The 27,048-nt window shown below is 32.4% G+C and overlaps 1 protein-coding gene across 2 annotated transcripts; it reads left to right on the top strand.

The window, feature by feature from the left end:
* The first annotated feature begins 4,519 nt into the window (after window positions 1–4,519).
* On the top strand, window positions 4,520–26,311 carry LOC124836451 (WAT1-related protein At4g19185-like). 2 transcript variants are annotated; one of them, XM_088104497.1, is made up of 7 exons: window positions 4,520–4,712; window positions 15,926–15,988; window positions 16,090–16,206; window positions 16,369–16,654; window positions 23,927–24,082; window positions 25,505–25,656; window positions 25,990–26,311. In XM_088104497.1, exons 1-7 carry the CDS (start codon window positions 4,522–4,524, stop codon window positions 26,150–26,152), a joined length of 1,128 nt encoding a protein of 375 aa, XP_087960623.1. In that variant the 5' UTR covers window positions 4,520–4,521; the 3' UTR covers window positions 26,153–26,311. The 2 variants fall into 2 exon arrangements, with proteins under 2 accessions (XP_087960623.1, XP_087960622.1); XM_088104496.1 differs by lacking the exon at window positions 4,520–4,712 and adding an exon at window positions 14,744–15,149.
* The last annotated feature ends 737 nt before the right edge of the window (window positions 26,312–27,048 follow it).

Genomic DNA, 27,048 nt, shown 5'->3' with positions numbered 1-27,048 from the left:
ATATTAATGATATTGAGGATATATTTTGCTAGTGGTATATACAATCTACTCCATTGATTTCATAGATATTCTTTATATTTGGTTAACATCTACATCAATCTTTTGAAGAACACCCTTATAATCTAGAAATTGGAGATTAACTTTCAAAAACAATCATTGCAAAAGTCACATAGTTGTCAACTTTTATATATATATATATATATATATATATATATATATATATATATATATATATATATATATATATATATATATATATTTTTTTTTTTTTTTTTTTGAAAGAAAATTAACAACCTATTATCATATTTAAAAGGAGATATTACTGACTCATCTTTTGATTGATGGTATTGTTAATACTTTTAATATAATCAATTTTTTTAATAAGTATAATAGATTATTTGTAATACAACAAGTATCGTATTCATAAGAATTTGATACAATATATGATGTTTGGACATGTTTGACTTTAAGAAAATAGTGACTGGGTTGTATAAGACGAATAAAAGACAAATTGACACATAAAATTATTGATTTAATGTAATATAAAGGTGTTAAAAACAATTTTGACTAAAATGTTGGTTTCAATATAATAAAGACGTGTTGAAGCTAGATTTAATCACTATATCCCTTTATTGTATTGATAAATTATTATTTACAAATATGCAATTATTCATGTCTTGAAAGTTCTCTTCAAATGTAAAACATTACCAATTACAAGAGAATTTTAAAGGGTTACATCTCACTTTAACACTTATGATATTTAGCTCCTCATGATGGATGATAAGAATTCAATATCAAAAAGAGACATCCTTTCCTATCATTAATGATGATCTTTAAAGTACAAAGAAAGTGTATGAAAAACTCTCTAAAGTCTCTTTACAAAATCTGTTTAGAAGTCCCTACTTAAAGAGAGGAGCAAACTCTCTTTTTATAAACATTCCAAGATGTGGCTTTAGCGATGACATCATGGCTTCAACAATCAAGATTTCTTTTCAATGTGGGGTTCCTTTATGACTCAGGCATCTCATTCTTATGTTGTAACTCCTGAGAGAACTTCTAGAAAAAGGATTCTTTATGGCTTTAGCTCAGGTCCGGTATTTGAAGTTTCCCTCCAAGATAGGTTTCTCATGTGGCTTAGGCCTTAAGTATCACAATTAAGCCATACCAAAGTCAGTTTGCCAAAATTCTTTTATTTTTTTCATTTTTCTCCTTTGAGTCTTTATGTTCATCAGAATTTACAAAAATAAGTAAAATTAAGATGATTTCTACAAATATTTAACAAAATCAAAATAAAACAAATGTCAAATTGATATCAAAATAACTCATATTAGGTTCTTATCAAACCAACATGACTTAAAAAGTTTCTCACTCCTTTGACATTGTTAGATGGAGAGAGTTTAGAAATAACTTCCACCTCGGTCGAATTCACTTCAATTCCCTTCTCAGATGTCTTATGGCCTATGACAATACCTTGTTTTATAATGAAATGACTTTTTTCCCATTAAGCACCAAATTGGTTTTCACACATCACTCTAAAACAGTGTTATGATTTTTTAAACAAACATAAAAAAAAATTGGCCATAAACATCTCATCAAATCTCACATACAATACTGAATTTCAAAATTCAATTCATACTTACCAAATTTAAAAAGTCATTCTTACCACGCTTTACCAGATTTTAGAATTCTTACAAAACCATCCTTATTTTCCATATGATCATAATGGCCCAATTTTTAAAATTTCATACACAATTATTGGGTATTTCTTCGGACACCCAATCTTTTGTTTTCTTCATGTAACCCATCAAACATGTGAAATATCACAAATGACTTTTTAAAATTTTTTACTTTAACCCTAATTTTCTAACAATTTAATCTTAATCCTGCAGTTGCAACGTGAATCTCCTCCAAGTTTTGACGGTGGCAGATGCATCTCCTCGAAGGTTGACTTGACGGTGGTAGCTGCTTCCACGGTGTGAGTTGCACTTTTTGCAACGGAGAAGAGGCCAACGGCCAGCGGCCAAATTGCATACGAATTTGTCTATCAGAGTAGAGGGTAGCGACAGTGGTGTCGTATTTTACGGAATTCATTTTCGAATCCTTTGTAAATCACTTCCGGATGCATCATTCTGGTATAGTAATTTGCTCTACTGGAAACAGTTTTCCGGATTTTGTTTCCCACTCACAACTATTTCAGAATAACTTTTCTCGACATACTTTTTCCAGGAATAAAATGATAAGGTGCAGGAAGAAAATGATAGACTGCAGAAAGCAAAAGCCACAATTATTTTACTCATGAAAATTGCGAGACTCTGTATTAGTGTTTGGGCTTTGAGCTTTTAACATGGGGTGTTACTCCCTCCACCACCACATTTTCTCCCTCCACCTCCCCAATTCTATTACTTATTTTTTGAATTACAAAACTAACCTTTTATAATTACAAAAATAACCTTTTTACTTTTTAATCCTAATTATTTATTTTAACCCTAAAATCTATCTTTCTGCCCCTTCTCACTCACCTCCCAATCTTCTCAGATTCTCACCCAAACTCCATCACATCCGTTTCTCATCTTTCATTTTTTCTCCATAGGCCTGATATGCCTCCTCCTCAAAAATACATTATTAAAATGCATCAAAATATATTCAAAAATAATATATCAAAAAATATAAATTATATTATTTAAATATCTTTAAAATTAATATAAAAAACTGTAAAATATAAATAATAAATAATATAATGATTACGATTTATATTTTAGGGTTTTATTACGCACCTTCACGCCTTTGAACCAGCACCTTGAAGCATCACCCCACTCACGGCTGAAGATGAATTGCTTTCCCCACTTTCAATCTTACTAAACACAAAGTCCACCACACTCTCACGTCACAATTCTATAAAAGAGAAGAAGAAGTGGAACATGAGAGACAACCAACGATAGTAGAACCTAAGAGTGAACCTGAGAAAAATAATAAAGAGAAAGAGGGAAAAATGATAAAGAGAATGAATGTTCACGTGAGATTTTAAATAATAGGGTTAAATATGTTTTTAGTCCCTAAACTATTGGCCGTTTCTGGTTTTCGTCCCTCTTCCAAAGTAAGGTACAATTTGGTCCTCATTCTTTAGAAAAACGTTCGTTTTAGTCCTCAAAATTTTGTTTTTAGTCCTCGTTTTAGTCTTCAAAACGTTCGTTTTTTCGACTAAAACGAACGTTTTTTAAAGATTGAGGACTAAATTGTACCTTACTTTGGAAGAGGGACGAAAACCAGAAACGGTCAATAGTTTAGGGACTAAAAACATATTTAACCCTAAATAATATTAACCCTAAAATTTTAATAAGGATAAAATAGGAATGAAAAAATAAAAAAAAGGGTAAAAGGGGAATGGGATGATGGAGGAAGCAAGTTGTGGTGGTGGAGGGAGTGACACCCTTTAACATGCCATGTGAACTGAGTTTGCAAAGGCTTTTATTATTGTGTCACCCATTTTTGTTATTCTCTTATCGTAAGTTTCTTTTCTGTTTTGACTACGAATTTTATTCATGAAGACTGGGAATCCAAAATAACAAGATTAGATTTGAAACTTCAACTGTTCTAGTAAATAGTTTTATAATATCTAACCTTGTAAGAACAACTAAAGTAAAAGAAAAATCATATATAAATATATAAGTAGTCAACTGAAAAATAATATTAATTCTATATATAAATAAGTTTAAATAATAGTCAACAAAAGTTAGGCTCGTGGGCACTACACTTATTAGCATTAATTATATTTCCATTTACGTTGCTCATTCAATAAAAAGTTCATCTCGTTATTTATTATTTATTAAGTATCAACATTTTTTTATATTAATTGAAACTTACGGATGTCCATTAATATGCTTGATTTATATTTTTGAAATTGTAAATAAGACTAACTAAAATTAATTCTTAAAATAAATTTAAATAAAAAATAGTTTAAAGTATAAACAAATGAAATTACATAATAAAAATAAAACAAGTGTATTTTAAAAGTAACTTTGAATAAAAAAAAATTCACTTCTAATTTTATTCTCATCTTTCGATTATTAAAAAAAAATCAAATTAATATTCCTAACAACAGAATATGTATATACATTATATTAGATACTATTATACTTAACCTCGTGAATAAATATGTGTAATTAAAATGCATATATATTGTCAACATATATTCATTAAATTAAAAATATCCTTTTGGTCATTATGAATGCATATCGTATCGGTTTAAGTTAATTTATTTTTTGCGATTTTTGGTCAAAACAACTATATTTTTTAATTTTATTATTTTCACGTAATTTGAACCCTATAATTTTAATATACTGATAAAGAAAAGTTGTTAAAAGAATAGTTGGTTCAACCGCGCAGACACGGAACTGAGTTATGTTTCAGCCGGCTCATAATCAGAAATGACAATCCTATTTACTTTTACTTAATTATTTAATTAGTTTATTGTTTATAGATATTTGTGTATCGACGGAGTTTCAAACCCAGAATTTTGTCATAATGGAAACAGTTTCAGGGAGTAAAATATGGAAAGCACACACGTCGCTGGTGATGGTGCAGGTATTGAGCGGAGGCTATCACGTTATCTCCAAATTGGCTCTTGACGTTGGGATCAACCAAATTGTCTACTGCGTCTTCCGCGATCTCATCGCCTTCCTCATTCTCGCTCCCATCGCTTACATCCACGAAAGGTTCTTCTCCATCTCACTCACTTTTTTTTTTTATGCATTTCAACATCCAACCATGTGCTGTAACTGATTGCGCTTTCATATTCCATTATTTTGCTTCAATTTTCATTTCGGAGTGATCGATAAATACAAGTTCATCGATTATTCTTCTCTCAAATCGAGTCTTAGATGCGTGCATTATCATAACACCTGCGATGATCCGTTTCCACGAACTCCAGTGAAATTTTTTAGACTATTCTGTTGCCTATTTCTTTTTAAGTGGATTGTCCGTCGTAGATAGCATTACACATTTTTTGAATTACAATATCAATTGTTTTATTACTAATTGTAGGTATGGTTGAATAAGACTAATCCAATTAAGAACTCGTTATTGTAACTAAAATTTAATTGGGTTAGTCAAAGTAAATTCAATCAATCCAATGCTCTAGCATATTTAAATTCAGTTAGATGAGTTGACTCACGAAGAATCCCTATCCACTTATATTCACAGAAAAAGAAATATAAATTTAGAATTATTTTTCCGAATAAATTATTTTCAAAAGGAATTTTCTGTTGATAACAATATAAATTTATAATTTCGCTTTTTTAATATATTTATGAACATATATTAATGATGTACTGTTTTTTCTAATTAATGCTAAATTTATACTGTTGGTAACAATAATAAATTTTAATTAATAATAATTGTCATTTACAATTTTTTTCAATTAATAATAATAATAATAATAATAAATATTTAATTGTACTATACCATTAAAAATAATAAGAAAAATATTAATTTTTTACTAATAATTCAATTTAAAAACTTAAATTTAATATTAATACTTTATGTTTATTATTTTTTAACATCAATTTAATTTAATAATGATTAATTTTTAAATTTTATGTAAACTGATAAAAATTAATTAATAATTGTTAGATTAAATATAATAATACAAAAATTTTAATAATATAAATTAATATGCTTTAATAGTTTATATAATATTTTTAATTAGTTTTATATATACTTCGAATTCCGACCTGTTTTATCTTGTCAGAAAACCATTGTGCCTCCAAAATCAGCTTTATGAGTATGTTTTTAGTCTGATGCAGAAAATAGGTAGGCACGTAATTATTCGATACTGAATATATTTGTGTAAGTTTTGTTTTCTTTTCAAAAGGAGTTTTATTCGAAAAAAAAGAGTCTATAAAATTGTCTTATACTCTTGTTTCTAATAATTTGGCAGCTCGGTCCATGTAGGAGGTTTTGACTTAATGTTAAATAAACTTTCGATTAGATCTTGATCCTTGTCATGGTTTGATGTGCATTCCCGAACCAAGCCCATCATTCAAAAGAGATGAAAGTTCAATGAAAAAAAAAAGGTTGCAACAAAATAAACATCCAATCTCCTTGCTCTTGAACATATTCAAGAAATTCTTTTTCTGAAACGGTTGGCTAACATTATAACGGTGAAGAAAGCAAGTGACAAATGATGTATGCGTGATCAAAACAATATTTGTCCAATTTATTCGCATTCATAGTCGCGCATATACAATTTAGTAGATAATGTTTTGGAATACAATATACCAAATTTTATAAGTTTTATAGATGCATATTGAGAGTATAATCAAATCCAAATATATCTTTAGGATAAAATATTTTTCATGATGAAAATCACTAATTATTGTTATCAAGTGATATTGTTTGGGTTAAAAAATGTCAGGATTATCTACAACTATTATTATTAAGTGATGTTGTTTGGGTTAAAAAATGTCAGGACTACCCACAAATATAAATATTTAATGAACAAGATCCGGAAACTCATGTTATGGAGAAATATAGAAAGCTATGTTGATGATACAGTGAAGTCAGATTCTTCCTTTGATAATCTGATCAACTTGTAGGAGTTGTTTACTACCATCAATTGATAGTAGTGTTGAAACTCAATACTGACCAATGTGTCTTTGAAGTAAAGGGAGGAAATATTTTAGGATTTATACTCAAATAAAGGAGAATCAAAACAAGCTCGGGTAAAACAAGCTCGGGTAAACGTGCAGTCATCTAGCATGAATATGCAAAGTTCTACAAGTGTGAAATAGGTGCAACAATTAATAGGTTGTATGACTTTCCCATCATATTTCTTGTCTTGAGGATGTGGTAAGTATTTTCATATTTTCAATGTCTTTGATAGAGCGATTAGTTTTCTTGGACAAAGGAGTGTGAAGAGGCATTTAAAAAATAAAGTAATACTTGGCCAATTCCTTTGTCTAGTTAAAGCTCAAGATGGACAATCATTTGCGCCTTTACATCACAGTGGTCGACCAGACCATTAGCTCGATTTTGGTATAAAAAATAAGATGGGATATCTATTTTTCTCAACAATCACTATGCCAAAATAACTTTTTATATCAGTTAAAAAAGACTTTTATACCAGTTTTTAAATAGGTATAGAAGCAGTATATAAAGTTTTCAACCTTTTATACCAGTTCTTTCTAGAACAAGTGGTGTAAAAAGGTTGACTTTTTATACTTGATATTCCTAGAACAAGTATAAAAAGTTACTTTTATATCTATTATTGTCAAAATAGGTATAAAATTTTCACTTTCTATACCTATTACAAGGGACAAAATTCCAATATCAAAAGATAGAAAAGACAGTGCTTGTTGTGGTTGTCATAGTCAAACAGTTACGACATTGTTTCCAAAGTTATACAATAGTGGTGATGATTGATTTGTCTACTAGACAAATTATGAAAAAGCTAAAAGAATGTTCCAGGATAAATGACTAAAAGATGAAACGAGTTATCAAAATATGACTAGAAGTATCAACCACAAGGAGCTATCATGGGCTAGGTGCTATCAAATTTTATAGCATACAAAACTCACCTTACTCGCCTCCATCGAAGCAAAATGAGGAGTCATGATGAATTTTATTAGTAGATAACAATTTCAATCTTAAGGAAAGTAGGATAGAGATAATCTTAGAAGGACTAAATGGTGTTCTCATTAAACAAGTCTATTTAGAGCAAACAATCCTCAAGCTAAGTATGAGACATTGGTGCTATAGTGTTTCTCACTACATGGATGGGCATCAAATGTCTCGTTGCAAGTAAAGACTTTCAACTTGTCTTCGGGAAAGTTTTTGGTGAATTCCAAGTGAAGGGTCCACAATTAGCTTGGTAGTTGAGTTATGTAAAGGTGTAAAGGTTCTTTCTAATTGGGTATTTCAAACTTTTATACATGCTTATGTATTATAATGTCAGCCTCACATTCAAATTGGTTAGTGATCATGCGTCTTACTTGAAGAACAAGAGGTGTTGGTGCTACAAGTAGCAAACAAGCCCAATATATGATACCTAACAATTAGAATGGAACTTGTTGATTCAATGCAAGTTAAAATGATCAGAAAGAGTGTTGCTTGATTCATGATAATAGATGGGTGTTTATTTCAGTGAAGACATTCATTGTTTGTTTTAAGATGTCTTACTAAGCAGAAAGCACAAAAAGTATCAATAGACTTACATTCAGGACTTTGTGGAAGTCACATTCAGAGATGATAATTGGTTTGTAAAATTAAATGAGCAAGCTATTATTGCTCAACTTAGAAGGAAGATTGAATGACATATGCGAAAATATATAACAAGTATCACCAACACATTGATTTTCATGTACATCCTTTTCAAGAATCTGCATTCCAGCAATGTCTCATGATCCTTCCATACATAGGAACTTGACATACCAGACCCATTTTCACAAGTAGCTCAACAGTTGAAGTTCCTAGTAAAAGCCATTGAGTACTTACAAAAGTGGATAAAAGTTAATCCACTAGCCATGATATTTGTGACAAAGGTTAAAATTTTATTTGGAAGAACATTGTTTGTAGGTTGTCCCTAGGATACTAATCTCCAGAAACGAAAAACAGTTCGCTAAACTATAAGCTAGAGATATGTGACAATCACTCAACACCAACAAAAATCTTCACTTCAACAAAGCACCATCAAACCAACAATCTTAGTTAGTAAAATCTAAGACTAACATTAGTGCAACCAAGGGATACAATAGTGGTTGTTTTGGAAAAGATGCGACTTTTGGCATCGGTTCAAAAGTCGAAGTAGAAAAAGTTATGATTTTGTCTCGATTCAAAAAACTCAAAGCAGTAAACAAAAAAATGGGTCTGTTATTTTATGCCTTGATTCACGGCATAACCAAAGCATTAAGACTCTATGACCTTAGTTGTTTAGAGAACCAAAGTCATAGATCTAATTTAAAAACGAGTCAACTGAAAAGTCAAATTTACAGTGGGATTTGACTTCAGTTGTTTATAGAACTGAAGTCATAGACCCATTTAGGCTTTGGTTTTATTTGAACCGAGACATATATGTTTGCGATAATTGCAAAAGTGTTATCGCGTCATTTTATGTTTCGATTGCAACGAAACCGATGCCAAATACACGAGTTAATATTCATACATTTTACTAGTGCAACAAAAAAATATAAAATTAAAAGTAAACCGATGAGGAAATCTACAAACGATCGTAGTTAGAAAAAGTTACGATTAATATACAATGGTGTTGGTAACAAATAAGGCTGAGAGGATTTGCAACAACCTTAGAAAGCTAAGGTCAGCGAAAAAATCTACAATGATCTTAGTTAAGGCTGACATGAAAATTTACAACAGTCTTAATTCATAAAATTGCGCTTGATGAGGAAATCTACAATGCCTTAGAAAAACTAAGGTTGATGAGGAAATCTACAATGATTTTAGTTAATAAAAACTAACGTCATGAAGAAATTTACAACCGTCTTAGTACATAAAAACTAAGGTTAATGAGGAAATCTACCACAACTGTAAAAACATATAAGGTCAACGAGCAAATTTGCTATTATCTTAGTAAATAAAAACTAAAGTTGACAAGAAAATTTACAATGACTTTGGAAAAATTAAAGTCAGCGAGGAAATATACAATAATCTTAGTCAATATAAAAACTAAGATCAACGAGAAAATCTGCAATGATTTTAGTTGGCAACATCCATTATATGGTAATAGAAAAAAAAAAGTTAATGATTGCACAAGCCTATAGTTATTCATCATGCCTTCTACACGTTCAATCTCAACTTATGTAACAAAAAATAATGACATATTATTCATTATATGTGTATTTAACCTCAAATTAATAAAAAAATTATTACAAATTATTCATTATGCATTCTTCATGTTCGATTTCAATTTAAGTAATTAATGAAAAAGTAATTATAAGTTATTTATTATGCATTATACATGTTTGACCTCAACTTCAGTAATTAAGAAAAAAATAATTACAAGGTATTCATCATGCATTTTACATATCCACTCTTAGTTTGAGTAATTAGCAAAAACTAACTACAAGTTATTTATTTTTTTCATTTTGTATGTTCGACTTCAACTTGAATAATTAACAAAAGAAATATTATAGGTTACTCATTATGTGTTTTACATGTCAAACTTCAACTTGAATAATTAACAAAAATAAATTAATTACAAGTTATCATGCGGATCAAATCTTACTATGATTTGAATAAACATGACACCAAAACTTAACATAATAAAAGTGTAATTGAATTAACTATAGAGGTAAATTCAAAATTGAAGTAAAAATACCACGATAAAAAGAAGTCATAAGAACTTGTAAAAACTAGGGCATTACTCGTCTACCAATTATCAATTACCCATAATTTTACATGGATTTAAGAATGAGAGAACTATACTTGGATGAAGAGATCACACCTCCTCAATTGTTCATTCAAAACCCATCATCCTAAAAGTGTTAGCAATTTCTAAGACTTTTTCTATTAGAAATTCAATTATGAGTCTTCACCTTTATATACTACTCCACTTTCTCATTTTTATCCAATGTGAGACTTAGACTCACACTTGAATTTCGAACATTCTCAACCTCCTTCCATTTCTTCTTTTTGTCAACCCAATATGCATTGTCCTTTTCGAGTTGTTTCATCTCATTAGAAAACTATTAAAATTGAGATTGCATATTTTTCTTCTCGTCCATTAACTTGCATTCAAAGATGTTTAAACTTGTCCACATAAGCCTTTTTCCTATTCATTTATCGTTGCATGTGATCAGATTCTTTTATTCTCCTCTCTTCATCGAAAAAGGCTTCTTTAGTATGTAAGCCAATTGAGCAAGCCTCAACGGTGACCCTATTAAGAGAACTGAACATATCTTTCAAAAAAGTTGTTAAGGATTGTCCTTCTAATTGTGGGAGAAATGAGGAATTTTTGGATCCTAAAAGTTCCATGCTCCCCTACCACTAATCCTTTTCTACGGGATACAAATTTTCTATAAATCAATTCCAAATTGGGACAATGAACATTTGACTTGGAGTTACTCAAGTCTACCGGTATTGCACCTACATGTACTAAGTCTTTCTTACCCTATCCAATTAAGTTATAGTCCCCAAAGCCTCACTTAAGTGTCACTAAAATCCAAACCTACCTTGCTTATACCCCTTTTTCAATTGCAATCTCAGTATCCTTTATAGTTTTTTCTCATTCAAATGGTACGAGGATCACCATTTGATATACAAAGTAAAAATAATATTATCAAACATATCATAAATATCAATGTGCATTTTCATATCAACAGTTCAATATTCAAACATTAATAAGGTAACAATCTTAAAAATTGAGTTTAGTTTTTTTAACATTTGCACAATTATTTTTACTTAATTAGTATTATTAAAATTTTTTTTGAAAATAATAGTATAAATAAATATATTATTTTTATATTTCATTTATTGTGTAAATGCAATAGTTATAACTTATTAAGTAACTTAATGTAAATTTGTAAGCTATTTATTTACTTGTTTAGGAATTTAAAAGAAATAAATACTCAATTGGAAAACGCTTGTTAAACACTATTACAAACGAAACCTTTAATGACGGTTAAGAGAAGTTTTTGACAATGGTTTAGAATTTGTCATTAATAAAATTGTTATTATAAATTAGAAATAATTAATGACGACTACAATCATCATCCTTTGAAATACTTATAACGGTAATTTTAATTTTTTTTATTTTCTACTTATAATGACAATTTAGATTAAAATTGTTATTGTAAGTATTTTAAATGATGACATTCTATCTAGTTTACAATCAAATAAATATAATAAAAAAATAAACCAAAATTAAGAAAGAAAACTAACCCACAATGAAAAGGAGATGGGACAACGATTTTTAGATGGAGGAGGCAGCCATGGGGCGTGGGGGGTGGCTGTGTCTAGAGTTGATGAGGGTGGCAATGAAGGGAAGGTGAAAATATTGTCATAGAAATTAGCAAACAGACAATGACAACATAGAGATGCGTGAGTTTGTGAATTCTTTGTTGACATCTTCGTCTATGTTTTCTTGTTAATATGAAACAATAACAAAGGTGATCAAAGAACGGTAGACAAATGAGAGAACAAAGGAAAGAGAAGAAAATGAAGAAAAAACATTTCGTTGAAAAGAGACAAACAACACAAGATAGAAAGAGAAAATAGAAAACAAAACATACAATAACACAAACAATGACAACTCTAGTACTAACTATCGTTGTTTTTTTTAATGACTCTCTTAGTAGTCTTACTTTTTTACTTTTAATCACGATTTCTTGATTAACTATTTGTTGTTTTCATTTTAATGATAATTGAATAGAAAATTATTATTATTTTCTTTATTTTCGATTTTAACAACTGTCTCCACATAATCATCATAAAACAAAATTATTATGTTTACAAATTTATCATTGTCTTTTTTTGTGACTTCTAACCTATACTTAATTTACATCGTTAATGAATTTGTTTTCAGGGTGAAAGTTTTTAAATTGGAAATAATAAAACTAAATGAAATGTATAAATGAGAGTCATGGAAATGATTTTATAGCATATTCTATGATAGTGCAATTCTATACGTGTTATTTAATTTTAGGTGTAAATTTTGTTCCAATAGTGATATCATAACAAGACTTACTTTTATAATTTTTTATAATTTAAAAAGCTAATTTGATTATACAATTAAATATATTTTACTCTAAAACTCAAATTTAAAATTTAAAACATACATGCTTTCACATCCACATATTTTAATATAAATTTCTTAATATGTAGGTCTCAAACCAGTAACCTACATTTTAGATGTTTGTGGAATTAATTAAAATCATATAAGAACTTTAAGGTATGTGTTTTTTTAGTTTTCAAAAAAAGGTTCTGGTAATCAATTTGAAGAACGGCTCTTAAGAATAAGTTTGAAAAGTTACGTGTTTGAAGATCTAGTTTAAAAATTGTTTCAGAGAGATGAGAAAATGTAAAAAAGAAAGGGAATAAGGAGATTTGTGTTGTTCGAATTTTTGAAAAAACGTAACAAGTTTTGATGGCATGTTGAAAAACAAAATGGAAAACTAAAATAGAAAACACAATTTATCTTTTTTTTTTAACTTTTAGAGACATAAAATGAAAATAAATTTTGAAAACTATTTTACCAACACAATTATCAAATACGTTTTAGTTTTTTTAAAGAAACCCTAAGTTGTGCTTACCTTCACTTGAGAGTAGTTGGTGACTATTTTTTCTCCTTTTATTAATTATAAGGATGTCTTATTCCTTTTAACTTTTTTGGTTGACAATGGGTATTAATTATGTAGGACATTCTTGTTTGTGAAGATATTATTTTGCTATAAAATGAGTAGACAGTGGAGAAAATCTTAAGCATATAGCTGAAGATTAGATATTTGATGTGTGCTTCTCTAACTCTTCTGCTTAACTTTTGTGTCTGTTGATAATTTAAACTATAGACAATGTATGTTAGGTTCATTATTAGTGGACATTACTTTAAATAGTTTGTTCTTAGTTTTACTTTGATTTGTAAAGTATATGTAGATAGAAAGAGATTTTATGTTTACATTTTAGTATTTTACAAGTTTAATATAAATACAAAAATATTATATAAATAAATTTCATTTTATTATTTATTATTTTAATATATTATTAAAGTCATTTATATTTTATTCTTTGGAGGATCTCGTCCATACCAATATTTGATGTTTTTATCATAAATATATTTGTTGAAAATTTCACAATAATTCAAGATAATATCAATTTATATTATATAACTTTAACTTATTAAACAATATTTTAAAATTGAATCTTTTTGAATTTTACTAATTTAATACTTATGTTTAATCTTTTGATCATTTAAACCCGTATGTTAGGTTGACTGTTAATGAACATTAGTTTTAATAATTTAATAGGTTTGTTCCTATTTTCATTTTTATGAGTAATGTACAGTAGATAGGAAGAGATTTTATGTTTACATTATAATAATTTATGAGGTTAATAAACATATAACAAGTGTAAAATAAAGTTAAATATCGTATTGGAATTTTTATAGTTTTTATTTCTATATTGTTAGACTTTCAAATTATATTAATTTTGACATTTTAAAATATATTTAAAAATTTTAATATATTTTAAAATATAATAGAAAATTCAGTAAAAAAATTATAAACTCCTTTTTCTAAAAAAATATATTTAATCTTTCAAAACTTTTTCTCCTTAAATATTTAAATTTAAGTTTTGGATTAATTCATCCTTAAACTTCATCTTGTTTACGAATACCATATACCTTCTACTTTAATTTTATTCTAATTTCTTTAATTTTATTAATTTATTAAATAGACAGTTACAAATTTAATTTTATGTAAATAACTTTTCCTTAAATTTAAATTATTTACATTAAATATTAAAAATTCATTAACTTTTCTTTTCGCTTTTAAAACTTTACATTTTACAACTTAAAATAATAATCTATATTATCAATAAAATACTTTATTTTTGCAATTACTTTTTGGAAAAAAAATTATAATTTTAATAATATTTGTATTTAAAATCAATATAATAAATAATATAATAAATTGATAATTATTATAATAATTAATTTTAATTTTTTATTACCATAAAAAATTGTACTATTGGTCATGGAAAATTGATTAAGACAAGAATAACAGAAAACATGGTGTTGAAACACTTGGACCGACCAAGAGGCAGAAACAGAATTAGTTAGAGATTGGGGGTCTTTCCTTTGGCATCAGCAATGGCAACATAGTTTACTTCTTTTGTGGCATCCATTTTCAACGCTTTCAATTCAATTTCAATCAAACCCCAATCTTGAACGTCAACTGTGTCCTTCTTCTGTAGAGAGATTTGTATTGTAATCTAATCAAATCTAAGCTAATAATAATGGCAGCAGTGTCAGGGGGTGAGATATGGAAGGCCCACACTGCCATGGCAATGGTGCAGTTATTCAACGGAGGCTATCACGTCATCACCAAAGTTGCCCTTAATGTTGGCGTCAACCAAATCGTCTTCTGCGTCTTCCGCGATATCATTGCCCTCGCTATTCTCGCTCCCCTAGCTTTTATCCGTGAAAAGTACCTCCCTTTCTCTCTCTATCTATCTATTTCTATCTATCTATCTATCTGAATGTTCGCGTTGCTCTGAAAGGGGAAGTGAATTGATTGTTTTGGTTGTTTGTTTTCAATGTGCTTTATGCAATGCATTTATCATTGGTTGTGTGTTCTATTGGTCCCCCGTTTATACGTCTGTCATCAATTCTACTTTCTTTGATTGTTAGGAGGGGAGCCGGCAGTACCATTTTCTAACATAATCTCTGTAACCCACTTGCGACTATTGGTCAAAACTCATTGGAAACTACAAAATTACCCGTGAATTTCATTAGTAAGAAGTGAAACTCAAAAAACTTTAATTTTTCATAAATTTATACTGATAATAATAAAGGGTGTGTTATTGGTGTCCCCACCTAAATGTCCGTATTAGTGGTGTCTCTCTGTGTTTAATTGATCAAATTATACAGTTATGTATGCCTAAAATGTAGGCCTATCTTCCATCTAGAGTTATAGTTTATAGTATGTTTCAGTAATTAACTAATAACCAAGGGTTATCACGATCGAGGTTTATTTGTCAACATCTCAAGTTTGATTCTGAAAATGCTCATACTTATGGTCAATTTTTGCCTAGATTACAGCTAATTTTATTGTACTTTCTTTGCTCATTTAACTGTGCTATACTGCTTTATATTTAAACTTTAGAAATGAAATTTTAACTTGCTACGCTCTTTTATACCCATTTCTCATCGTCATTGCTTTACTTCTGATGCATCGTTCTCCTAATCATGTCTGGTTTGTAGGCGTACAAGGCCACCGATAACTAAACGCCTTCTCATGTCATTCTTCTTTCTTGGATTAACTGGGTAAGGTTATGGATATAGTGACATATTCTCTGTATTGTTTATGCGTGAACTATAGTGTTTTATTGATGCAATAGTAATTTGGCTTCTTTGTTCATGATCAGGATATTTGGCAACCATCTTTTGTTTCTTATTGGCTTAAGCTATACTAATCCAACTTATGCTGCTGCGGTTCAGCCAGCCACTCCGGTCTTTACTTTTCTATTGGCTGTGATGATGGGGTCAGTTTCTCTCGCTTCAATTTCTACACGTGTATTTTGTCAGTTTATCTTTTTCTAGGACACACAATTCCTCACTATTGTTGCACTGAAATTTATACATTAATTAAATCAAGACGCAACAGGACATAGAGTAATGTGCACCTGATAAACTTATTCATGCAGTACAGAAAGAGTGAACTTGCTAAGATATGAAGGTTTGGCCAAGGTTGGAGGAACTTTCTCTTGTGTTTTAGGTGCTGTACTGATGGTTTTGTATCGTGGTCCGGCATTGATAGGATATTCAGAAACAGACTTTGTATCACACAGTGAAATAAGTGCCAAAGGTCAACCAGAGCCTTCTGGATGGTTAATTGGTGGTTTACTGGATCTCGGATTTGATCAATTTCATCTTGGAGTTTTGTGCTTCATAGGGAATTGCATGTGCATGGCTGCTTTTCTAACCATTCAGGTTCATCTCCTTTTTATATTCTTCAAATGATTGTTGACTACAGGAAGCATTAAGAAAAAAAACTGGTAGTGATCACTGTCATTTCTTATCTCTATTAACTGATATTTATTTGTTAAGTGCCAATTCCATGCATTATACACATGACGTTATTCTCTAATAATCATAGTGTATGTAGTGAACCAGATGGTTCATCTGGAAAACCTGTGAGTGATCCTCTTAGCCATTTATGTTTAGAGATCTGGTCCAATTTTCAGGATTAAGCTAGTGATACTGTCTTGACTTGCTTCAACCCTGTAGACATGTTTACATCTTATTAAGCTGTTTGCAGCTACACCACGACAGTTGTGGAGACTGCAGGTGAAAAGTGGTTCCTTACGTTGAGAACTTTGAAACGGATGTGAAAATCGAGTTTGAACAAGAAAATCAAGCTTGGATGACAATTGAAAAAGTGGTTTTTGAAAGTAAATGAATGAATCAAAATAGTAGAGTAATGTGATGAAAAAAAAAAAGTGAAGCAAAAAATGAGGTTGAATTATTGGAAAAGTAAGATACGAACAAGAACCAACGTGACTAGATTCTTCATAAACAAGAACAAAGAATACTTATTAATTTTGTTAGAATTTTGTAAATATACTAATGGTGGATAGAATTTTATTTTTATGAAGATGTGGGTGGTGGTAGGGTCATGCTTACAACGCCTTGTCTTGTCCTTGAAAAATGGTGATTGAGTGTTCCTTGTTTCTTTTAAGTGGTAACCCCATGGGTTTCTTGGAAACGGCAGCATATATTGTCAACAGAAACTTATACAACTAGTGCTTTTTGTACTATGAGAAATAGAGAAGATTGGGAGAAAATATCCCTTGTGTGTTTAGCATACACATAGGGTAGTTTATTTATATTGTAAGATATGGGCCAATGCCCTTAATACACAATAGACTAAGCCCAAATAACAGAAACACACATTTTAACATCTAACACTCCCCCTCAAGATGGAGCATATAAATCATATGTTCCAAGCTTGTTACAAAGATAATCAATTCTAGGTCCTCGTAAGGACTTAGTGAATATGTCTGCCAACCGGTTGCTTGAGTTAACAAACTCAGTCTTGATATCTCCGGATATGATTTTTTCTCGAATGAAATGACAATCAACTTCAATGTGTTTGGTTCTCTCATGGAAGACAGGGTTAGAGCTAATATGGAGAGCAGCTTGATTATCACATATAAGTATCATGTGAGTGACATCTCCAAATTTCAATTCACTAAGCAATTGTTTAAGCCACACAAGCTCGCAAGTAGCTGATGCCATAGCTCTATATTCTGCTTCTGCACTAGACCTTGCCACAACACTTTGCTTCTTACTTTTCCAAGATATCAGGTTGCTACCAATAGAGACACAATATCCAAAAGTAGACCTCCTATCAGAAGGGGAACCAGTCCAATCAGCATCTGAATAACAAACGATTTTTGTATCGTTGTTAGGGCCATATAGCAAACCTTTTCCAGGTGATCTTTTAATATACTTTAGTATGCGAACAACTGCATCCCAATGGTCTTCACATAGGGAGTTTAGAAATTGACTCACCACAGTAACTGCGAAGGAAATGTCAGGACGCATAACAGTAAAATAGTTTAATTTACCAACTAGTCTTCTGTACCGTTCAGGATCTGAGAAAGGCTCCCCTTGATTTGGTAGGAGTTTGATGTTAGGGTCCATAGGTGTCTCAACAGATTTACAGTTCATTAACCCTGTTTCCTCCAAGATGTCTAACGCATACTTTCTCTGAGATATGACAATACCATCATTGGATTGTGCTACTTCAATACCCAAAAAGTACTGGAGTTTGCCAAGATCTTTGGTTTGAAAATGATGACAAAGGTGTTGTTTCATCTGAGAGATGCCAAGATAGTCGCTTCCTGTGAGAACAATATCATCGACATACACTATTAAGTAGATACATCCAGCACTCGAGTGGCGATAGAACACTGAATGATCCGCTTCACTGCGAGACATACCAAATTGTTGAACAACACAACTGAATTTACCAAACCAGGCCCGAGGAGACTGTTTTAGGCCATATAAGGATTTGTGAAGACGACATACCAATCCAGATGACTCCCCCTGAGCAACAAAGCCAGGCGGTTGCTCCATATAAATTTCTTCATGCAAATCACCATTGAGGAAAGCATTTTTGACATCAAGTTGGTAAAGAGGCCATTGTCGAAGAGCGGCCATGGCAATGAATAGGCGAACAGAGGTCATTTTTGCCACTGGAGAAAAAGTATCACCATAATCCAAACCAAAAATCTGTGTGTAGCCTTTGGCAACCAGTCGAGCTTTCAGACGATCAATTGTGCCATCAGGACCAACCTTGATAGCATACGCCCACCTGCAACCAACAACAGACTTTCCAGATGGTAATTGGACAAGCTCCCAAGTTCCACTTTCCTGTAAAGCACTTAATTCATCCATCATAGCTTGACGCCAACCAGCATGAGTTAAGGCATCACTCACAGATTTGGGAATTGACACAGAAGAAATGGATGAGAGACAAGTATAAAAAGATGGAGATAATCTGTGGTAATTAAGAACAGTATAATGGGGGGAAGGGTTACGGGTAGAGCGTATACCTTTACGGAGGGCAATAGGCAAGTCAGACTCAGTTGCTGGAGCCGAAGGAGACACATGAGGCGGCACCGGAAGTGAGTCATGAGGGAGACAATTACGGCGACTATAAACCTGAAGGGGTGGAGGTGAAGGATGATCCTGTGGTGAATGAGAGTCTAAAGAAGGAGAAGACAAAATGGGTGGAGCATCACCAGGAGGATCACATATAAGAGGAATATCAACAATAACAGGGAGAGGTACAGAACTAGAAGATAGATGTGAAAAGTAAAAAGAAGACTCATCAAAAGTGACATCAGCAGAGATAAAATGACGATTGAGGGAAGGGAAAAACACTTATAGCCCTTTTGTGACCGTGGAAATCCTAAGAAGACACATTTGTGAGACCTAGGAGATAACTTATCAAGACCAGGACTAAAATCATGAACAAAACATGTAGACCCAAAAACTCGAAGAGGTAATGGATGCAGAGGGTCTTGAGGAAATAAGATAGAATGAGGGATTTTGTTATCTAGGACGGAAGATGGCATGCGGTTGATAAGATAACATGCTGTGAGAACTGCATCACCCCAAAAACGTGAGGGTACTTGACCATGAATAAGAAGTGTACGAGTTGTTTCAATAAGGTGTCTATTCTTGCGCTCAGCCACCCCATTTTGTTGAGGGGTATAAGCACATGAGGTTTGGTGAAGAATGCCATGAGAAGCCATAAATTGTTTAAACGGTTGAGAAAGGTATTCACGGCCATTATCACTACGTAAATTTCGAATAGAAACCCCAAACTGTGTTTTTATTTCATTGAAAAAAGATTGGAAAATAGAAAACAACTCAGAACGATTCTTCATTAAAAACAACCAAGTACATCTGGAATAGTCATCAATAAAGGTAACAAAATACTGAAAACCTAAAATAGACTTAACACGACTAGGTCCCCAAATGTCAGAATGAACCAATGAAAAAGGAGACGGCGCCCGTTGTGAGACACTACGAGGAAAGGAACTACGAGTATGCTTCCCTAACTGACAAGACTCACACGACAAACTTGATAATGTGGACAACCTCGGGACAAGTTGTTGTAGTTTGGCAAGACTAAGATGACCGAACTGAGCATGAAGAAGGGATGGTGACTCCATGACAATGCCAACATGTGGAGAAGGGCGGAGATGATAAAGGCCATGAGACTCACATCCTGTGCCAATCATGTGTTTCGAACTCCGGTCCTGCAACCAAACAAAATCTTTAGTAAATGAAATAACACAATTAAGAGTACGAGTTAAACGACTAATGGACAATAAGTTGAAGGGAGACCCAGGGACATAAAGTACATGATCAATGGATATGGATGGAAAAATATTAACAGTACCAATACCATGAGATGAGACTCTAGACCCATCAGTCATTGTTACTGAGGGTAAATTATTCAGACATGACAAGGAAGAAAACAAGGACTTGTTACCAGTGATATGATCGGTGGCGCCTGAGTCAAGGACCCAAGGTCCGAGGGAGTGAGTTAGACCAACAAAAGGTGTACCTGTACGTGCAACAGATGCAGATGTAGTGGAACCAGAGTGTTGATGATCCTCATACCATCTGAGAAATTCGTTAAAGATTGTAGGTTTGTCTACGGTATTACATGAAGTAGGATGGTCTGCAGACGGTGATCGGGGAGGTGGATCAGAATTTGCCATTGCTACAGGTCGAGGAGGACGTCCATGGAGAGCGTAACATCTATCAATCTTGTGGCCTAACTTGCCACAATTGTCACATTTTGGACGTCCTTTACTTGGCTTGCGAGACCGACTTCGATCATCACGTTGAGCAGCCATAACAGAGGAATCATCAGTATGAGGGGATGTCTCAGTGACGGGTTTGCTCGGTATACGCAAAAGAGCAGAACAAGTAGAAGTAAAGTTGGGTATGACAGGAGAACCCAAAATCTGATCACGGACATGAGAAACATCATCAGAGGGTTCGTATAATGCCAACAACATGAAGAACTTTGATCGTTGTTCCAATTCTTCAGCAGGAGTGGAAGCAGGAGGTAATATATCATTAAAGTCATGAAGAAGGGCATGAATTTTACCCAAATATTCTGCCATGGGACCAGGATTGCGCGGACCAATAACAGTTAATAGGTCCTGACAAACACCATAAAGACGCTAAGTGTCATTTGTGTATAACAACTTCGCTTGTGCCCATACTTCTGAACATGTTTCATAGGATCGAAACATTTGTTTCAGTGAGGAGTGAATGGTGGACTTTATAACAATGCATAACTGAGCATCAATTTTCATCCAGCGGGAAGTGTCATCTATGGGAGCAGTAGTCACATTTTGAGTAAGATGATCTAAGTACCCCTGACTCTTCAACCAAAGTTTGATGTCGGACGCCCATGTTGCATAATTTGTGCCATCTAACTTGTCAATGGACAAGTGTACATTCACATAATTGATATATATTGAGGGATCAGAAGATGAGCCACCAATAGAGGTGTTTGTAGACGAGGAAGACGCCATAGAGAGGGAGAAACCCTAAAAATTCAAAGTGCTCCGATTGACGCAACGACCACAGATCCAGAAAGAGGGCGAGGAGGCGATCACGGCGGTGCTGATCGGCGGCGGAAAGCTCCGGCGACGCGCCGGCACGCTCGGCGGCGCGTGGAGGCGCGTGAGTGGTCCGTTCGCCGCGATCTTCGTACCACGGTGGTCGCCCGGCCGAGACGATTCCGATGGTGTGGTTGCCGGTCAATTCTGGAACTCCGGTGACGGTGGCGGCAGCGGTGGCGGCGGCGGCGACGGCGGCAGCGGCAGCGGCGACGACTGCGACGACAGCGGCAGTGATGGGTGCCTGAGACCGTGGAGTTGACTGGAACTATTCCTGTGCTCTAGATACCATATGAGAAATAGAGAAGATTGGGAGAAAATATCCCTTGTGTGTTTAGCATACACATAGGGTAGTTTATTTATATTGTAAGATATGGGCCAATGCCCTTAATACAGAATAGACTAAGCCCAAATAACAGAAACACACATCTTAACATCTAACATGTACTAATCTCCCTAGCAACAAGACCCTGGGCTATTACTATCAAAGTTCACCTCTGTTGAAAGGAATATTCATTCAACCATTCATTTAGGCTTTCGAAGTTATTAGAAAATGAACTTTAAGTCGAGGAATGGACATCTTGAACATGAACTAGATATTTGTAGGTGGTTCAATAGCAGGCGATAATAGGTGATACGATAGGCCCAACAAAATTCGCTAGGATAGACTCTAATACCATATTAGAAAATGAACTTTAAACCTAATTCAATCTCATAGAGTCAGCTTGTATGGCGATATGAGATATCTAACTGAAGTAAATGTTTGAAAAGTTGCATGTTGGATAGTGTCAAAAGGATTAGTGTGCAAAACAAGTAATAGATGATAGCATCATTCTAATACCATGTTGTTAAGAAGAGAAAAACTAAGAAGGAAAATAATGAATTATGTGTGTTATACAGACGTGAGTAGTCTTATTTATAATGAAGAAGAAATACAATTCTAAGGAACAAAATCAATATCTAATAATGAAAAATATTTAATTAGACATTTCTCTATCAAATCATATCATATCTCCTTATTTAGTGTAATCAAATGATATCTTTACCTCCCCCGTCCCCGCAGAGGTTGACCCTCTTCCCCATTAACTTGAAAATTCCCAATCAACCAATGTTTCCTCAAGTGTAGCCAACCATATCAGAAAATAAAATGTAGGACTTCTAGACCATGCATATCAGAAAAAAAAAAAAAAAAAGAGCTACCACCGCCTCAAATTTCTCCATATGAAGTTTAACCATGCTACTTGAGCCTTGAACAGCTGTCTTATAACCATCATCAAGTTGAATCCTTTTATATTTGGTATCCATAACTTGCTAACCCATGCATGCCACAATCTCTTGTAAATAAAATTGTGGGCAGCTCTTCTCTCTAACAAAATGGGATTGATACTTGTTAGGATCCAGTGTCCAGGTATGACACTTAGTCTTACATTGAAGTACAGGATTCTAGTATGGGGTTTATAAGCCTCAGGATCTCTAACCTCAACAACTACCTTTTGGAGTAAAGTATGGTTCTCCAAAGTTCTGATCAATTTGTATCAAATCCTTCCAACACGTCTCTCATTTGCTAGTGAGCCACATAAATGATGACACTGCCATTGCAGTGTTGCCTAGGACTAGTCAAAGGGCTAGTGCACAGGCAGGGTAAGAAACATTGTGGGATTTAGGATCCATTGCAAGTTATTGAACTTGAGTCGTACATTGGAATTATGGAATTCTATTATGGTGTCTACGAGATCTTGGGCTCTCCAACTAGAACTGCTAGTTTTTCTTTAACAGTCTCAATAAAAACTTCCCTTTCACCATCTCGATTAAAAATATTGTGATTTCACCAATATTTTTCATTATTGGATGCCTTCCCAAAGTTGTGATTCTTTCTGTCACATTGAATGATTTACTGCTTGAAAAGCCGCTCTTCAAGTTGTCATTTAAAATTTCTTAATGATTAGATCAGCCCTGCTTACTCTGCTAAAAATTTTAACAATTTACGTATTAGGTTCTGTTATATGTGAAAAATGTGTTAATTATTGTTGTGAAATATTTCCAGGCTCCACTATTAAAAAAGTATCCTGCAAACCTGTCTGTCACGGCATATTCATACTTCTTTGGAGCTGTTCTGATGGTAACTACATCATTCTTTGCAACTAACGAGTCAACTGACTGGAGATTGACACAGTCTGAAACGATTGCTGTTATTTATGCGGTGAGTCGCTAGAACTTCAAATCAACTTTCAATATTATGAGCCATTACTAGTTATCTTTGGTAACCTTAGTTCACCTTCTTTATTCGTCATTTGTGCGGTATCATTCTTGAACACCTCAAATGCCAATTTTATTTTTATTGAATGACGTTTTGAGCATGTGGTTAGAAAGGGCTCACAGGCTCCTATCATGAGCACTGTTACCGTTTCCTCTCTCTAGTTAGTTAGCCAAGTCAATTGGTTAGTGTCCGGATACTTTGAACCTTGTATTCTAACTGTGTATAAAAACTGTTGTATCCTTAAATTCATCAAATAATAACAGAATTTAGTTTTCTTCCTTGATAAGTTTATCTTGCTTCTCTTTGAAGCTTTACAAATGGAAGCATACTCACTTGTGTATTTTTTTATCAAGGCATCCAAGTTTGCATTTGAGGAAAATGAAAAGACGTTGTTCATGCATGCAGTTTTATAAGTTTTCCTTAATTTTCTACGTTAATTTTGGATTGAATTTTGCTGAGCGACTTTACACTATTTGTAACCTATATTTCTCCTCTTCCACGCTGAGAGAAACTCTGCCAGGATATACTGTTTGAAAAACTCGAAAGCCTTGGTTATTAAATTGAAATAGCATTTTCTGTTAATACTATGAAGAATTCACGCTGATCTTGGATCAGATTCAAACTCCTGAATTATTGATTCTGATTTGAATGCTGAGCCTGCTTTTGTGGGGAATTCATAGTAGACCTTCAAATAATACTCCTCCAGCGTATTCTGAAATCTAGTGGCATTTATCACTGGGCAATAATATTTCCCATAGATTACTTTTTATTAAAAAGTTTGAACTTTTACTATTTATCAATGTAGCTCAAATATGTGTTTGTATATATTTTACGAATTAATATCATAAACACTATGTCATATGCAGTTGACTATATCTTTGATTTGACACATCATACATAGAAATGAGGGCACTATTAAAAAATTCACATATAGAGAAAATTATGCTGTGCTGTTTATAGATCTATAATATTTTTTTTCTTTTGGTTTCGTTGCATTTGTTTATATATAGATATTAAATAAAAAATAAAAATCACAGAACCAATGAATTAGGATTCAGATGACACCAAAAGTTTAAGTTCCAAATGGTGACCAGAATTCTGTTCTGCAAATGATTGCCAAGCCAATATTAGAGTAGCAAAGTTCTTTTTTATGTGGTAAGCTGACTGGCTTTTTTTTTGTACCCTAAATAAACTGATCTCGTTGTTTGTGTGGTCGGAATATGAAATACATACAAAGTTCTGAAACATTTTCTCTCAATTCAGTTTCTTCGATTTCTAAAGCCAAAATCATGCCTAACAATGGAAAAATAGAATGAGAGTGACTAAACATGTAGAGTCTTACAGATGTTTCCATTGTTTGTTCAGGGATTTATCGCATCTGCCCTTAATTATGGACTGATTACATGGTGCAACAAGATCTTGGGGCCAGCCATGGTTGCTCTTTATAACCCACTTCAACCAGGAGCTTCGGCTCTCCTGTCCAGAATTTTTCTAGGAACTCCAATTTACATGGGAAGGTATATCTCCTATTATTCCTAGTTATTGGTGCAATTTACATTCTATATAAGCCAACTCAACTTCTTTATGCTATTTCCAAAAAGCAGCACGATATGCTTTATTTTCCAGAAAAGATGCATAGTTGTCTTCATTAACCAACACGTCTTTGTTTTCTATGCATAGTTGTCATTTAATTTGGTGGTGTGTGAAAGAGTTTTTACGAAGCTTATTTAAACTTATGAAATTGATTTACGATTCTTATAAACTGTTTTTAGTTCATTTCAGTAAGCTTTTTTGTGTAGTTTATTGAAATAAGTCTCTTACTGTTTTTATTTCTTTATTGATGACAACAGCGTCGTAGGGGGATCTATGATCATTATTGGTTTGTATGCGGTTACTTGGGCGTCTTACAGAGAAAGACACGCAGCTGCTGCAGTTATTTCTCATGATAAGAATTCTTATAGAATTAACATTTTTTCAGGCCCCTCCACCATGTCCCCTAAGCCTTCAGATTAACGGTATGTAAAAAGTTGTCTCATTATTCTTTCTTGTTTTTATATGTAATGTTTTCAAGAATTCAGAGAGAATCAACGTTAAATTTTTTATAAACTTGTCCACAAATTGGACTGGGTTACAGCTTCAAATTATTTCATCAGAATTGTTTTTAACAATAAATTTAAATCACCGTTAGAGGTCAAATTAGAAAGAAAAAAAGATGTAGAAGTGGCGGGATAATTGTTTTTAGTAAGAATAGGTTTAAAATAAGTTTATTTCAATAAACCAAATTATTATTTTGGGCTTAAATTCTAGGTCTTTGTGGACTGATTTCTAATTGGGGTTTAAGGCAAATTTTTCTTGCTCCTGCATATCTTCGTCCTGCACTATCATAAATATAAAAGTTTTCCATTATGTCTTTTTTAATTGTGCAATCCAGAAATAAAAAGTGATTTCCATTATGATAATATTCGGAATAGTTTTCTACTAAACTAATATTACAACATGAAAATTACATTATTTTAACGAATCTCCGGGAATATTATCATAATTTTCAATTTTATAAATTGTTCATAGTAATTATTTTCAGTCAACTACTAAGCTTTTAAATCATTATTTTCATAATAAATATATCTATTGAACTTTTATATTTAAACTACCATGCATTGGATAGAAATCATTTAAATGTAATGTTTTCAAAACATTTTTTACTCAAATTATTTTAATGGTTTGTAACACTTTGTCATAAATTTTTCTCGACACACGTGTCAAAAAATTCTCATAACTATTATCAATTATTTATATTTTATGTATTACTTAAAATCAACTTTTAATTTTTTTTATACATTTTTTCTCGTTTTATCCTGTTATATAATTCGTTTATGGATATGTTAGTTATTTTATCGTTTCCAAACATT

Source organism: Vigna umbellata, chromosome 1, assembly GCF_029865625.1.
Source record: "Vigna umbellata cultivar VRB3 chromosome 1, Vumbellata_1.0, whole genome shotgun sequence".
Classification (NCBI taxonomy): Eukaryota; Viridiplantae; Streptophyta; class Magnoliopsida; order Fabales; family Fabaceae; genus Vigna; species Vigna umbellata.
Note: the sequence above shows the minus strand (reverse complement) of the source record. Positions and strands in the feature narration are given on the sequence as shown.

Bases quoted from the DNA above. Each gene is read 5' to 3' on its own strand.
- LOC124836451 (XM_088104497.1), top strand. From the start codon at position 4,522: ATGGAAACAGTTTCAGGGAGTAAAATATGGAAAGCACACACGTCGCTG. The intron at 4,713-15,925 runs GTTCTTCTCCAT...TCTGGTTTGTAG, and splicing joins ATCGCTTACATCCACGAAAG to GCGTACAAGGCCACCGATAA. The intron at 24,083-25,504 runs GTGAGTCGCTAG...TTGTTTGTTCAG, and splicing joins CGATTGCTGTTATTTATGCG to GGATTTATCGCATCTGCCCT.